Source organism: Psammomys obesus, unplaced genomic scaffold (assembly GCF_907164565.1).
Source record: "Psammomys obesus unplaced genomic scaffold, mPsaObe1.curated_primary_1811, whole genome shotgun sequence".
Lineage (NCBI taxonomy): Eukaryota > Metazoa > Chordata > Mammalia > Rodentia > Muridae > Psammomys > Psammomys obesus.
In genome coordinates, this window is record NW_026596101.1 from 6,121,030 (window position 1) to 6,137,195 (window position 16,166).

Here is a 16,166-nt window from a genome sequence, read left to right on the forward strand (position 1 = left end):
TGGTCTATTTTGGAGAAGGTTCCATGAGGTGCTGAGAAGAAGGTAAATTCTTTTGTGTTTGGGTGTAAAGTTCTGTAAATGTCTGTGAGGTCCATTTGATTCATGACCTCTGTCAGAGATATTGTTTCTTTGTTTAATTTCTGTTTTGTTGACCTGTCCTTTGTTGAGAGTGGGGTGTTGAAGTCTCCCACTATTAATGTGTGGGGATCTATATGTGGTTTAAATTTTATCAATGTGTCTTTTACAAATGTGGGTGCTGTTATATTTGGGGCATAGATGTTCAGGATTGTGATGTCTTCCTGGTGGAATTTTCCCTTGATGAGTATGAAGTGTCCTTCCTCATCTCTTTTTATTAATTTTGGTTGAAAGTCTATTTTATCAGATATTAGAATGGCTACTCCTGCTTGTTTCTTGGGTCCATTTGCTTGGAAAGTCGTCTTCCAACCTTTTACCCTCAGGTAATGTCTATCTTTGTGCCTTAGGTGTATTTCTTGTATGCAACAGATTGCTGGGTTTTGTTTACATATCCATTCTGTTAATCTGTGTCTTTTTACTGTTGAGTTGAGTCCATTGGTGTTGAGAGAGATTAATGACCAGTGACTGTTAGATCCTTTGATTTTGATGTTGGCTGTGTTCATAAGGTTGTGTGCTTGGTTGCTTTTTGTTTTGCTGTAGTAAGGTTAATTATTTCCTGTGTTTTCTTGACAGAAGCTAATTTTCTTGGGTTGTATTTTCCCTTCCAGTGTCTTCTGTAATGCTGGATTTGTGTGTAGGTATTGTTGAAATTTGTTTTTGTCATTGAATATCTTGTTTTCTCCATCTATGAGGACTGAGAGTTTTGCAGGGTATAGTAGCCTGGGTTGACATCTGTGTTCTCTTAGGGTCTGCATGATATCTGTCCAGGCCCTTCTGGCTTTCATAGTTTCTGTTGAAAAGTCAGGTGTGATTCTAATGGGTTTGCCGTTATATGTTACTTGGCCTTTTTCCCTTGCAGCTTTTAGTATTTTTTCTTTGTTCTGTATACTTCCTGTTTTGATTATTATGTGGCGGGAGGATTTTCTTTTCTGGTCAAATTTGTTGGGTGTTCTGTAGGCCTCATGTATCCTTATTGGCTTCTCCTTTAACTTGGGGAAATTTTCTTCAATGATTTTGTTGAAAATATTTTCTGGGCCTTGGAGAAGGGAGTCTTCTTTTTCCTCTATTCCTATTATTCTTAGGTTTTGTCTTTTCATATTGTCTTGGATTTCTTGGACGGTCTGTGTCAGGAATTTTTTGGATTTAACATTTTCTTTGACAGATACGTCGATTTCTTCCATTGTATCTTCTATACCTGAGATTCTGTCTTCCATTTCTTGTATTCTGTTGGTTATGCTTACCTCTGTAGTTCCTGTTTTCTTCCCTAAATTCTTCCTCTCCATTATTTCCTCCATTTGTGTTTTCTTTAATTTTTCTAGTTCTATCTTCAGGTCTTGAGTTGTTTTGTTTACTTCCTTCACCTGTCTGCTTGTATTTTCCTCTTTTTCTTTTAGTTCCTTCAACTCTGTCTCTTTGATTTCTTTCAGTGATTTAATTATTTCTTCTGTGAAGGCCACAAGCTGTTTGGCTGCATCTTCCCGTATTTCTTCACGGATGGCCCTAATCTGCTTGTCTTTATCTTCCTCCATTTCTTTACGGATAGCCATGATCTGTTTGGTTTTATCTTCCTCTAATTCTTTACGTATTTTATTTGTTTCCTCTATTATCCTCTTCATCAACATAGATGTAAGGTCATCTTCTTGATTTTCTATTATGCTGCATTCTTCAGGGCTGTTCGCCTCTGGATGGCTGGGTTCTGGAGATGCCATATTGCTCTGTCTTTTGTTGGTTGAGCCTTTATGCTGACCTCTACCCATTGGGCTGATTTAGGTGTTGGCTGTTAGTTTCTGTGCTTCCTGGAGTCCTGAGATAGGGAGTATCCCCTTGGCCGGAAGATGATTTTTCCTGAAGGAGTCCTTCTCTTCTTTTTGGTTATGGTCACTGTATGGCCAGTGTTTCTCAGGAGTTGCCACTGCTCACCTCAGGTTTATAGCCCTGCGTAGTAGCTGTGGTCTATGTTAGGCAGGGGGGGATCTCCTCTTACCCATAGAATTTCTCAAGACAGCTGCCCCACTGCTGGGTTTCTTGTTATAAATTTAGTGTGCTGCTGCTCACTAAATTTCCATGTACAGTCCTTTTGGAGAACCTGCTGATTCCCTAGCTGTGGGGTTTTCTCCCAACAGGGAAACTCAGTCTGTTATCCTGGGGCGCACAGTTCTGTCCGGGGAAGTGAGAGGTACACTCAGCAAGTCTCTGGGCCAGAGGCTGATTGCTCAGCTCTGGACCTGGAGAATGTGCACCTAGGTTGAGTTGGTGCCTGGGGGCGCTGCTCTGGTCTGGAGGCTGGGTGCCTCACTCTGGACCAGAAGCTGTGTGTCCCTGTCTGGGATGGCGGCTGCAGGCACTGCTCTGGTCCAGACGCTGTGGGTGCAGCCCTGTTGAAGGACCAGGGATTCCCTTAGTTTTGACAGTCTAGCTAGGGATAACTGGTTGATCATTGGCACAGTATCTGAGGGCTGCTGTAATGGCTCTCTGGCTTTTGTAGGTCTGAGGATGCAGCTGTGTGTCCCAGTGCCCTATGGGAACTCAATAATGGCAGCAGAGCACAGCGCTCCTGCCTGCATTAGAGCCTAGAGTCTGCGTGAGTCCAGGAAGTGTTTTGGTGCTGGGTGTCCTAAGCGTTAGAGCTGCTGACCCCCTCCGCTGGGGGTTTCCTCCTGCCAGAGACACGCAGTCTGGTGCCCTGGTGCCCTGGTGCCCACAGTTCTATCTGAGGCGGTGAATCAGGTGCGCAGGCAGGCGCCTGTGTCCTGGCTCTGGGTCCGGACTGGCTCTTGGGGCACCCTCGGAACCCGAGTCTTTTCCAGGGGATGTCTGGGTAACCTGAGGTTGGTTCCAATTGTTTCCTGCTCGTGTGGTTATCTCTCGACTGGGAAATCCAGTCTGTGGTGTTGTGGGCCCACAGTTCAGTCTGGGACCGTGACCAGATTGCGCTTGCGGGTAGCTCTGGGCTGGCGACCAAGTGCCTGGTGGAACCGGGATCTCTTCCGCGGTTTAGCCGGGTGAGTTAAAGCTGATTGAATCCCCCACCGTGGGGTATCCTCTCACCTGTGAAACACAATCACTTGTGTTTTATGGCCGCGAGTTCTGATTGCTGGTCACTGTGCCAATCCTGCTGTGCTGCTCCTCAGAATGAGAGTCCTCCCGGCGCCGCCATGTTCTTTTTTTTCTTTTCAAGGTGTGTGTTTTCAGGACTGTCCTATGAAAATTAATTTTTTTCAATGTCATTACCTTTCTTACTTTTTACATGATTCAATTACATATCGTGTTCAAACCTACCAATATTCAGTGTTGTAACTTTCTACATTCTGTTGTGCCAGTGTAGGAATGAAAAGAAAGAGAAGGTACTTTGCTTTTAATTAGAAATTTTATTTTAAAGTTGGACATTAGCACACATTTGTGATCTCTGTGCTTAGGAAGTTGAGGCAGGAGCATTAGGAGATCAGTGCTAATCTTGGCTACGTAGTATATTCAAAACTGTCCTTGGTTGCATAGGACCCCACCTCAAACAAACAAACAAACAAACAAACTGAAGATATCCCAGAACAAAGTTTTCTTTAAAGACAGTAATATTTTCATAGGGAGTTGTAAGAAAGGATGTGTCCTTTCTGAGTTTCTTGTGGTAATATTGTCTTGTTTAACTGTCATTCAGTTCACAGCTAAAAATGCAGGTGATACAAATCTCCATCTCTTTGCCAAATTTCACAGTTTTAATGTGTATTCATTTGTGCAGATATGTGTTTAGTCCAATATAATTTTGATGTAACTGTAGATATATGTAGCTACTATATTTAAAAAAAAGTCTAAGAATTCATGGATTTAAACATGTTATGGATTTCATTCATTTGGAATAATGGTCTGTTTTGAAGGCCACACTTTGCTATTTTTGAGCACAGGATGAGGCTTTTTCAAGTTCATGTAGGTCCTGTTATGTTATCAGCAGTTGCATTGAGATGTGGTGTACATATTGTACAGTTCACCTTTTTAAGTGTATTATTTGGTGTTGGTTTGGTATATTTTTATAGTGGTGCAACCATCCTCACAGGCTAATTTTAAGTTGTTTTCATTGGCCCATAAAGGAACGTTGTTCTCATCTGTAAGGCATTTCTCACTCTGTTCTGAATGTTTTTTAACTGGGAGTCCTTTGTGACTTATTTGCTTTTTTTTTGATGGTGGTCTCTGCTCCCACCACAGTCTAGTATTAGCTTTTGTTGTAAGATGCCTTGGCTTCTGTATAGTTTCTTTTTTGTTTCTGTGATAGAAAGACCAAACAAAAAGCAACATAGGGGAGAAAGACTTTATTCTGTCTTAAAGTTTCAGAGGGATGAGTCCATTATGGCTACAGGAGCAGGAAGCTGGCTAAAAACCTCAAAGCCTGCCTGGAGATGCACTTCCTCTTAGCAAGCTTCCACCTTCTAAAGGCTCCGTAACCTCCCAAACAGTGCTTCCAGCTGGGGGGCCAGGTGTTTAAACAAATGAGGCTCGGAGAATGGTCTCCTCTTGAATCATAGCTGCATCTCCAGAGGGGAGTATTGCCGGGTTTTCCCTTGCTGTGTCAGTGCCTCTGCCTCACTGGGCTGAGCTTAGGTATGTCACAGTTTCATGTTGATACTTCCATTTCTGGATTTTCAACTTCGCCTGATCTGAGGTACATTCTTCCCTTTATTTCTACACCAAGAATTTCACCTCTCAGAACAGGGTCAGAGGTGAGTAGCCTACAGCCACTCAGGACGTCATCCAAGATAACATACGTCTGTGCCAGCGTCACAATTGAAGTTACTGAGAACAGGTTAGAGAAAACCCAGATTCTCGCTCGTGATTTCTTCTTCTCCCCCAGCTCTAAAACAATCAGCTTGCTTTATATTTATTGTTGAAGCATGGGGTCCACTGCACAGAGTGCATTCTACTTTTTAACTCCTTAGACTGAGTTCTAAAAGTGAGTTTGAGACTCAGTGTATACTACGTTCTTCAGGAAGTGGCTGTGGGAACAGGACTCCTTCATTTCTGCTTGGTGACAGCAGCTTGATAACTCACTTTTTAACTTCCAGGTCTGTTTTGCTGGAGAGGAAATAACTCACATTTGTTTTTGTTGAGTTTCTTATGTGCTTTATTTTGTTTTCTTTTGAAATAAAGTCTTGCTGTTGAAAAGTCCGATAAGTTTTTATTTCCTTGAAAGTTACTTATTATTTTTGACTGAGCACTCAAGTGTTTTTTCCTTTAGTATGTGGTGTTTGTACTGGCAGTATGTCTTGGCATTGCTCATTGTTGGTCATGTTCTCAGATACAGCTTTGCATTTTCAATCTGTATTTTCACCATTATGGTTCAATTTTTTTTTTTATTTTTACTGTGTTTTTCTGTGCCTTTACTGCCCCCTCCCTTTTGGAGCCTTTAGTTTGTAAGCTTTTGGAGAGTGGAGGTCAACCCTAGAGTCTTATGCATGATAAACAAGCAGTGTACCATTGAGGGATACCTTTTGGCCATGTTTATTACTTATTTTTTGAAATGCCCTCTTCTTTCCTTTCTTTTAAGTTAAAATTTTTGTTCATTTTTGTCTCTTGGGTCTCTGAAGTAATATTTGTGAAGTGACTTTTTGTTAACTTTCTAGTTCCATGTTGGCGCTTTGGCACTTATGTGTGTTTATGAATTATGACAGTTTTTTTTGCCTATAATTATATGAATATTATTTACCTCATTTTGGAACAGCATGTTAAGAGAGAGAGAGAGAGAGAGAGAAAGGACTATGAGAGAGAGAGAGAGAGAGAGAGAGAGAGAAAGGACTATTATTTTCCTATGTTTAGAAGAGGTAATACTAGAAGATTAGTCAAAAAAATGGTAGTGTGGAGAAGCACTAGACTTTAAATAGACCATTAAGATATACTTTAACCTTTAATATTAGGAGGTAATTAGGTCACTGGATATGCTGCCTACCAAAGGGATTGCTGCTCTCGTAAGACTTGTTATAAAAGGGCAGTCCTGGACTGCCAGAGATGGCCCAGTCAGTGAAATGCTTGCCTATGAGCACAAAGACCTGAGTTCAGTCCCCAGACCCCATGTGAATAGCTGGCTTCACTAATACATGACTAATCCCAGAACCAGGGAAACGGGCAGAAAGATCCTTGGTGCTTGCTGGCCAGCCAGTTTAGCTGTAATGGTAGGTCCCAAGCCAGTGAGAACCTCTGTGTGAAAAAAGATGTTTAGCAAGTGGGGAAGACTGCCTGACCTTTGGCTTCTATAGATACATGCATGAATGGAATCATTAGCTATGGATACATGCTTTTTCTTTCTTTTTTTATCTGTGATCATAGGGAGTGAGCTTTCTCCATGGTAGACACTCCAAATCCAAACTAGTTTTCTTTAAACATTACCCAGTGTCCAGTATTTTAACAGTGGGAAAAGGAGGCCTACATATTCCAGGCTGCATTTATTTTTGTCCTCTTTCTTTATCTCTTTTTTAGTAACTCTGGATTGCATTTGAACCTGAATCATTTCTGTTGTTCATTATCAACTTTTTTTTTTTTTAAGTTTTAGAAGGAGTTATGGTCTAGAATAGCGTTGTAACTTTTCTCACATCCTCTTGCCCTCTCATTACTCTGTTTTGGTGAGGTGATTTTGCCCTGTAGGATTTTTGTTTGGTTTGAGATTCTGTGCTAGAAGGGAATCATGGTGGTTCAGTGTCAAGGGTTTGTGGGACAAGAGTCCCAGCACTTCCATACTCTTACTGTGGGTTTTTCACACTCACAGGTCACTGTAGCAGACACACATCCTTCCAGTTTTAGTTGATTTTCCCAAATTGTTTCTCTGTGCTTTCCAGAAATACCTGTCAGTTATTTGAGGAATTTCCCACACTTTTTGATCCTGGAAAGCCTAGGTGAGAAAAAAATGTTTCAGTGGACCCTTGCAGCCGAAGAGAAATTGGTCTTAGGAACAAATCAGGCAGAGCACTCAGCAGAGGGGCTGCTGTGCCAACCTGCTCTGACTGCCCGCCTTCATCTCTGTGGTCACATCTCAGCTGGGCTTCCTCTGGGAGGTCCATCTGAACACCATCCTGTCTCCCTGCATCCCAGGCTGGTGTGCTCCCTGTCTGTTCGGAGTCCCTAGGGATTCTTGTGCCCGTCTTCTGTACTGCTCGTCTCAGCTATCATCTGAATTGTGCGGTTATTTCATGAATGTTTCCCTTTACTAGATTTCATTCTATAAGGTGGATTGAGTGTGTTGTGGGTTTATTTGTTTGTTTTGTTTTTTGAGACAGGGTTTCTCTGTGTAGCCCTGGCTCTTCTGGAACTCACTCTATAGGCCAGGCTAGTTTCAAACTCAGAGAGGTGCCTGGCTTTGTCTTTAGAGTGCTGGGATTAAAGGCATGCACCACCATGCCTAGCTTTGCATTGTGTTATTTTCTACTGTGTCCCTAGTACAGTGACTGTCGCTTAATAGGGAGTTAATATGTATCTGGCAGAATGAAAGCTTATCGCTTGGGCATTGTGTTGGAGCACTTAGTTTTTGAAAAAGCAGGGCTCAGACCTGATATGACCTGTTTATCTCCCAGGCTGCAAAGTCAGCTCTTCCTTGATGAGAGACGCTGACCTGCTCATCAGGGCTGAGCTGGGTTCAGAGCAGCAGAGTTATTTGGAAAGGGCAATCCAGGGTTGGATGAGGGATAAGATAACATGCTTCTGTTGTTTGTGCTTTTACTGAAAAGAAAGTTGTTTGCTTGACTTAGGAGCATGGCATGGGCTCAAGAAGAAAACTGTGATAGCTTTGGAAGAGGAGAACTCAATATAATAGGATAGCAGGGCACGGTGGCTTTCTTCCAACCTGTTCCAAGGCACCTGCTCACGATAAGGGTACGTGAGGTGAGGCGGGGCCACACAGGACCTGTTTAAGATGCACTTCCATTTATTTTCAGGACATAGGTCTTTAAAGGTTCAAATTAAATAAAGGAAAAGAATTTGTGTCACCTCCCTTCCCTCAACTGAATGTTGGGCTTTATATGATCAACTTCCTTATGGAAACAAGGTATTTTACAGAATAAAACCTCATGCCCAGGGATACTCACTTTAAGAGTTCCCTATGTGATGGGCAGTGGTGTTGAACACCTTTAATTTCAGCACTCAAAAGGCAGAGGCAGGCAGATCTCTGTGTGTTTGAGGCCAGGTTGGTCCACAGAACAAGTTGCAGGGTAGCCAGGGCTATACAGAGAAACCCTGTCTCGAAAAACAAACACACAAACAAACAAAAACCACATGTGCAAACAAGAATTTACAATGGGCTCTTGTACACCTATAACCCCAGCATTCAGGAGGCAGAGGAAAGATCATGAGTTCAAGGCCAGCCTGAATATGAGGGTAGGAGATATAGCTCAGTGGTGGTGTACATATGTCCCAGGATTTGATCTCAGCACTATGAAAGAGCAAAAGTAACAACAAGAGGCAAAACATTTCAATGGACAGAATTTTCAAAATATCCTCTTAAGCAGTCTTTTCTGTATATACTTATTTTCCAGGGTTGATGTTTGAAGCCAGAGTTGTACACACACCATACAAGCACTCTACCATAGAGCTGCCCTAACAACTCCGTGTGGAATTAATTTCTGTGATGTAGTCATAGCTACTTTTCTATTGCTGTGGTAAGAGACTATGACTCGTGCTACTGCAGAAGAAAGAGTTTCTTGGGGCTTACAGCTTCAGGGAGTGAGTTCATGAGCATCATGGCAGCAGGCAGGCAGGTTCTGGAGCAGTAGCTGGGCACTTATATTACTTACAAGTAGGAGGCAGAGAACTTTGTATGGCCTTGGCTTTTGTAACCTCAAAGCCCACCCCACAGTGGCATACCTCCTCTAACCAGGCCACACTTTCTAATCTGTTCTGAATAGTTCCACATACTTGGTACCAAACTTTCAAATATATGCACCCACGGGGTCATTTTCATTCAAACCACTATATATTGGCATACATTAAGTGGTTCAATCTACTTGCTAGATGTGCATGTGATATAGGATTTTCCTGAATACTATTATATTGTTTAAAGATGGGACATACTGTCATATAGTTGCACCCCCTGTCAAAGTTAAAGTTTTTTTTATGCTATCTCTGAATACAATTTTATTTAAAAACTAATGGAATATACAATGAATTCAGAGGGAAAGTCAAAGAGTTACCTTTTTGCAAATTTTAATGGACAGAATATACTTCGGCAACTATAATGAATCAGTATTCTCTATTCTGTGTAGATTTTGTTCTGGGCTGTGTATGTATAAGAAGTTTAACTTAGCACTTTTGGCAAGAATAAAGGCAGTTTTGCTCTTTCCCCCTCATCCCTTTTTTTCGAGTTCTTACTACAAGTATGGCTATGTCCCATGAGAAAGGTAGGAAAACATGTCTTTGCTCTCTGAAGTTCATTTCTCAAGGACACATGAGGCTCACATGAGTTCGGTTTATATTGCCATTGGTCATTGGCAGGCTGGTACAGCTGTTTCGACTTAAACACAAGGCAGTTGCTATGGAAATAGCTGAATAGAATCATGTTTAAAGTCCTTTCCCTTGAATATAATAGTGATATAACTTCAGGTTGTCTTGATTGAACAGCAAATATGTAGGTGGACAACTGCATCCAACAAACTTCCTTGTTTTAGGAAGATGTGGTTTTTATGTTTTTACGCCAGACTGTCCACATTGCAGCTTCTACTCAGTAAACAAAATGCCCAGGAAAGACCAGTGTAATTCTGGATAGCTCCTTAAGTGTGTTTGTTCATAACAGTTGTTTTATTTCATTAAGGTTCCTAAATATGGTAGAATAGCATTTATTTTCAAGACAGAGCCAGAAGTCCAAGGACAAGTTTTTAGAAACCCTGATATTTGGGACTAGAGAGGTGGCACAGTCATTAAGAGCATTGGTTTGTCTTCCAGAGGACCCAGGTTTGATTCCCAGGACTCATGTTCGATTCCTAGCACTCACATGTAAGCTTACAACTATCTGTAACAGTCCCAGAGATCTGATGCCCTCTTCTGGCTTTCACAGGCACCAGACATACATGCATATAGGCAGGCAAAATACATTGAGGCAAAACACTCATATACATTAAAAAAAAAAAAAAACTTAATACTACAACTGACATTTTCAAGAAGGTATCAAGTTACATTGGATGGAATGTGCCATGAATTTAGTCAGAAAATACCTTGACTATATCCAGAGCAAGTTGGCCAGGATGAACAAGGCGGTACAAGGATCTTATCACAATTATTATGGGGTGACTTTAGTTTCTTGTGTCATTTGTGGAGTTAGACTCTGACCATCACAATGATGACCACAGTCAGTCTCATAGACTGACATGTCATTAGTGTCCCTATGTGGGCTGAGGCTCTGTCTAGTGTGGATAGTCACCTCCTGCTTGTCTCCTCCATAGTGCATCTTGCTGCAAAGGAACAGGCTGACTTACATGTAGATGGCTCTCTACATCACAGGCAAACCTGTGATGAAAGAATGTCATTACATACTCTTCTTGAGAATACTTTCCTATGGCACTTGCTGTTCCTATACTTTATAACCCTTTGGGACTTCTCCCAGCCTGTCAGTATTCTGAAAAGGTGATTTGATGGTGGATGAGGCACTTTCTGATTGTAGTCCTGTCTCTCCTTTCCTCCAGGTCCCGCCCTCCTAATAATTTTTTTTGAGGGGGTTGGTTTGAGACAGGGTTCTCTGTCTAGCCTTGACTATCCTGGAACTCACTCTGTAGACTAGGCTGGCTTCGAACTCACAAAGATCCACCTGCCTCTGCCTTCCAAGTGCTGGGATTAAAGGTGTGTGGTACCACCACCCAGCTGCTGTACGTAAGCTTTAAGTCAAATTTGTAACATTCAATAACATGAAAAAATTACAGTAAGACTAGTCACTAACACTTCAGAATACTGACAGGGAACACAGAATTTTTATCTCCATTTCACAGATGAGTAAACTGGGGCCAGGAAGAGGATAGAGAGCTGAGATCGTATGTCTTGTAGCACATCAGATGTTCTATTGCTGTGCCAGTGGGAATATGTATTAACATTTAAAATGACTAATGGTTTTCCTTACAGTGGAAGATTTGCTCTTTGGAGGAACATGTGGCAATGTCTAGAGTGTGTGTGTGTGTGTGTGTGTGTGTGTGTGTGTGTGTGCCACTTAGATACAACTAAGCACAACAGAATTATATGGCGTAGAGAATATCCAGAAGGCTGAGGCTGATAAAGCCCTTTTTATGATATATACTCATTTTTAAAAAGTGTACGACTCTCTCAGTTCTTCACCCTTATTAAGTGTATGTATATTCTCTGGGAATGTTTTTATTACTTCTAGCTATACTAACATACATTCTTATGTAAATATCTTATGAAAACAAAACCAGACCTGCAATCTGTAGGTTACTTTTATAACAATAATGCATGATATATTTCCACGTTAAAGTTTTGATGACTAGGTGTAGGACAGCTGGGTAAACTTGTGAGTCTCCTTAGAGGCGGCGTTGCTCTGTGTGGTCTGCACGGATCTTTGCACTTCCTGCACGTGTTCTATATAGTCTGCGTCTGTCTTCGCAATCTGATCCTGCTGTTTGGGGCTACACAGCAGTCTGTGGTCTTCGCCCACACTGGCCCTTCCTTGTGCCCTGTGTGATGGGTTCTTTTGTTTTTCTGTGGACCTCAATGAGGTGGATCCTTGTGTAGCTCCAGGATCTTAAAACGTGTCAACCAGTGCTTTGTCCTGGGTGGTAAGCTAGAGTAATGTGAAACTGCAGAAAAGGGAAAAAGTGAAAGGCAGAGAAAGAGTGGAAAGGGAAGCCCGGAGCTGTGGCACTGAGGTATGTGAGGAGGTATACCAATGCACGTTTACATTTTGGAGGCATTTTAGAAGGAAAATGAGGTGGCTTGGTTTACACTCCTACCTCATTTTGCAGTGAAAGAATTAATTGTTTATATAAAATAAATAATTAAAAACTGTCACGATTCCATCCTAAACAATACTATGATAATTCCTGGTGACGGTTGTAGCCCAGCGCCTCCACCAGCCTGTGGCGTTTTCTTCCCATTAGGGACCTCCACCTGGTAAAGCCAGATCCTGGATTGCCCTGCGGAAAAGAATATCAGGATGAGCCAGAGTAAAGTGGAGTTACTGAGCGCTCCTTAAGCATTTAGACAATAAGTCACCTGGGATCAGGACAGTACATAACCCAAAGATGTGGGTGCAGGGCGTTGAACAGTCGTGCTTGACTTCCACATTGGGTGTGTATGATCCCGTGGCTTCCTAAGTTACATTTCACCACAGAAGTAATGTATAACAAAGCTTAAAGATTAAGCAAAACTTAAAATCTAAGCAAGAACATATGAATTAGTCTACTCATTTTTCTTAAAGACTTTTCTTTTAAAAATGTAAGGTAGTTTTATCAGGTTTACAGCTTAGATATAGGGATGAGAGAGGTGTGCTAATGTGGTAAAACTAAAGGTTACATTTTTTTCTGACCCCAGGTAAGCAGAGTTCATTTGTAGTTTTTAGCATCTTTGTTTGCCATATCTTTAGAACCTACATTGCCACTAGAATCAGTTTTGGTAATTTTTTTGTTTGTTTGTTTGTTTGTTTTCTGTTTCTTTCTTGATTCATCAAGAAAGGCAAAGAAGATTCCAAGGCAAAGGGGACTTCTTTCCTTTCTCACATCTGTTTACTTTTTCCTGTTGCTGTATCCTGCCTCACTGGAACTTGGATATCCTCTCCAGGAATTAGTCTTAGTCTTGGCACTTAGTAGATTCTCAGCAAGTACCTGTAGGCAGTTGAATTCAAGGAAAAGCTAGGGATAACAAAAGCACTGACTGGCCACTGCTGCAGCAGCCCTTGAGTCTTCTACGAAGAACCCAGCTCCATGGATGTTCTCCTTGGAAGAAGGTTGGGGAGTTAGAGGTCCTTCCTCCTAACGTTGCATTTGTTGTCTCTTCTATAGCTGGGCATATGCATAACCCACAGCCTTGTACAGTGTACAGTGAGCAGAAATGGACGTCACCCAAAGCTACAAGCTCTTTGAAGAATATTCAGATTACTGTTTATTACAGCTACAAAATGGAAATGCTCAAATTCCTGTTAGTAGCAGAATGGATATAAACAGATTGTGTATTCATTATCATTGCTAAAGGTGAAAGAAATATTTCAAAATACAAAATGGCATGAGAATAAAAAGAAAAGTGTTCCAGTGTCCACCACCCAGATTTGATACTTTTTGTTTGTTTGTTTGTTTGTTTGTTTTTAATTTAAGAGCTAGAATCTTCCATTAGTAGTGCTTTATGCTGGGAGTGGAATTGGGTAGGTTGAGTCATGTGATTATTTTCCTGAAATTCAGGAGTGGGATGACCTGAGCTTTCTGTGCACATCTTTTCCTGACACCAAGTGAATTACCTGTCATTGGCACCATACAGAACAAACCCAGATTAGCTGCAGATGAAACAGAAGAAGGCCATGCCTCAGCTCCCAAGTGCTGGGAAATCAAATGCCTTGCAATTGTGTTGAAGGACAAATGCGTTTTCTGTTGAAGTGTTTAAAGCAAATGTCTTTTTCCATCAGGTTGTTGTGGAGATACCTTAAATGTTTTGATTGTGTTAATGTGGAAATAAAATGGACACAAGTAGTCTTGGTATCACAGTGACAGCTGTCACTGTTAGCAGGGACACAGCCCCTGTCACATTCCAACCCACCAGCTCACAGGGATGCAGTGTGCTGAGAATAGGATTGTCATAGGGCCAAACTTGAGTTTGCTCTAGTTTATGTTAGAAGAATCATTTCCAAGCTTCTGTTCTTCACTGTTAGCAGTGGTGATTGATTTTTGTGGCTTTTCTTGTGGCTGTTTGTCATAGGGCCATGCCCAGTGAGACTGGTTCCCTTTCCCTACCGCTTGCTCAGTTATTACCCTAAGTTGTTTACATCCTTTATGCTATAATTCTTCACTGTCGTTGATGTTGCTGACTCCATCTGCAAATGAGCAAGCAGACCTGGAGAGGTTAACACTGTGAACAGCAGAGCCACAATTCAAATCTAATTTTGACTGACATCAAAGCTTTAGATCCTAACCAGTCACTCAGTGGGGATCCCTCCTTACTCCCATTACTCTGGTGAACATGATTAACAGAACCCTAAAAAAGTTTGCTAAGGTTCTAGTAACCATTTTCTCAGTACTTTGCAACCTTATCTGATTTGGCCTCCTGGTTTCTGGGTTAGCTGAGTCTAGATCTCAGTCCCGTTTCACAGAGGAAGGCTGTAAAACATCATGAACTTATCCAGCTAATGTTGGGTGTAGATTGAACCATGAGCTTTTATAAAACATAGTTCATTTTTTCAGGGGAAAAATGTTCCACTTGATTTCCGGCCACTTTGGATAACCTTCAACATCATGTTTAAAGTGAAAATGAACTTTGCCCTTATCTTTTAAGATGGAGACATAGCACTCTCCCTGTCTCCTACTTGTCCCAGACTAGAGGATCGATGAGCAGGGAGCCTTAGAAAACCCCTGAGCTATGCAGCACGCTCACACGCTCACACGCATGCATCTGTTAGTCACTTGTGCCCATGGTATGAGTTAATAGTTTCTTGCTTAAAGGTATATGTATATGTAAGTCTGTGGTCCTGATATTCTGTAAAGGTGCATGCTTCTGGACCTAAATATATCTGATGAACTTAAGTGAGATTTTTACTTACTTTTTGGCTGTGTGTATGAGTCCAGTGTTTTTCTGGAGTCATGGTAGCTGACAGGAGCCCATTTTTGGTTGCTTTGAGGTTGCAGCTGCTCCATGGTGGTTACCTGTCAAGGGCGCTAACTGGAGACACCCGGAGGGCCCGGACTCCACTATTCTGCACAGGTGAGTCTGGTCATGCCCAGTCAATGTGGTTCGTAAAAATGAACATTTCTGTGCTCTTGCAGAACTCATCACCTCTCTTCATATGTAAAATGAATGGCAAAAGTAACCAGCCACTCTTGGGAAGGGAAGCGGATGGTGGGAAATAACATGTGAAGACCTAGTCAGTGTCTAGTCACAGTAGGCTTTGACTAAATGGCCTCTTTCCTGCTTCATTTGACTATCAGAGTTCTTCCTCACAGATTTCCCTCCCTTGGACACGTCCTCACAAATCTCATGACATGTTTACTCCTAACAGTCTATCCATGAGTGAGTCTCTAAGTAGAAGAAGAATGCCTGTCTAATGGATAAGTAATTGTGTCCTGCCAGGTGTCTTTGGGTATAGGATCCATGTGCATTTTAGTCCTGGACTGACATATTTAGAAACCACAATCTGACTTAAAAAAAAAAAAAAAAAAAAGAGTGGCAAGTCGGTCAGCAGGTCTCCAGGGTGGCAAGAAGGTAATTGTCTTAAGCAAAAATAGAGACGCATATTAGACCCTGGAGACAAAGAGGGGTTTCGATTATGATTCAGCTTCCCAATAGCCCAGAAACTGCTCTCCTAACCCCATTCTTCAGACAGCATTTTAGGTCTTTGTTTTCAAACATATTCCAGGTTTTTGCACTTATGGTCAGGGAGCAGGGGTTACATGAAGTACAGCTTGAGAGATACAGCCCCTTGATAGATACCAAACTTTTCAAAGTCTGAACTGGTACCCTCTTTGCTAGAAATAAACCTTGAGGTAGAAAGCTGCAGGATTTTGGAGAACCTGGAGAGAACTGGGCCTCTTAGCGCCCAAATCGTATCTTCTTTCCCAGATTTAAAGGTGATTGTAAAACTAGTAGAAGAAGAAGAACTTAAAGGAGACTGCACTTTCTGTTTGTGGTGCTAAGAATCGAACCAAGGGCCTTGTGTTCTACTGCTGGGCTGCACCTCCACACCGGACTGGACATGTATTCAGTAGATGCTGAGCTACTCATGAACATTTGCTGAGAAAAATTAATGAATGTCCTATAGGAAGTCAGAGATGCGCAAGGAGTGGAGTGAGTCAGTCTATTTTGTTTAAAAAAAAAATTAAATGGTGATTTCAGCTCCATTGACTTCCTCTGTCCTCAGGAAAGGCTGAGTTGGG

General features: G+C 41.7%; 1 protein-coding gene across 3 annotated transcripts in view; it reads left to right on the forward strand.

Moving 5' to 3' along the window:
* Sumf1 (sulfatase modifying factor 1) overlaps window positions 1-16,166 on the forward strand; it is an 82,524-nt gene that overhangs the window by 13,462 nt on the left and 52,896 nt on the right. For all 3 annotated transcript variants that reach the window (XM_055628635.1, XM_055628634.1, XM_055628633.1), the window contains exon 3: window positions 14,915-14,997. In XM_055628635.1, coding sequence (XP_055484610.1) covers window positions 14,915-14,997 — 83 coding nt within the window. The remainder of the gene's footprint in view (window positions 1-14,914; window positions 14,998-16,166) is intronic.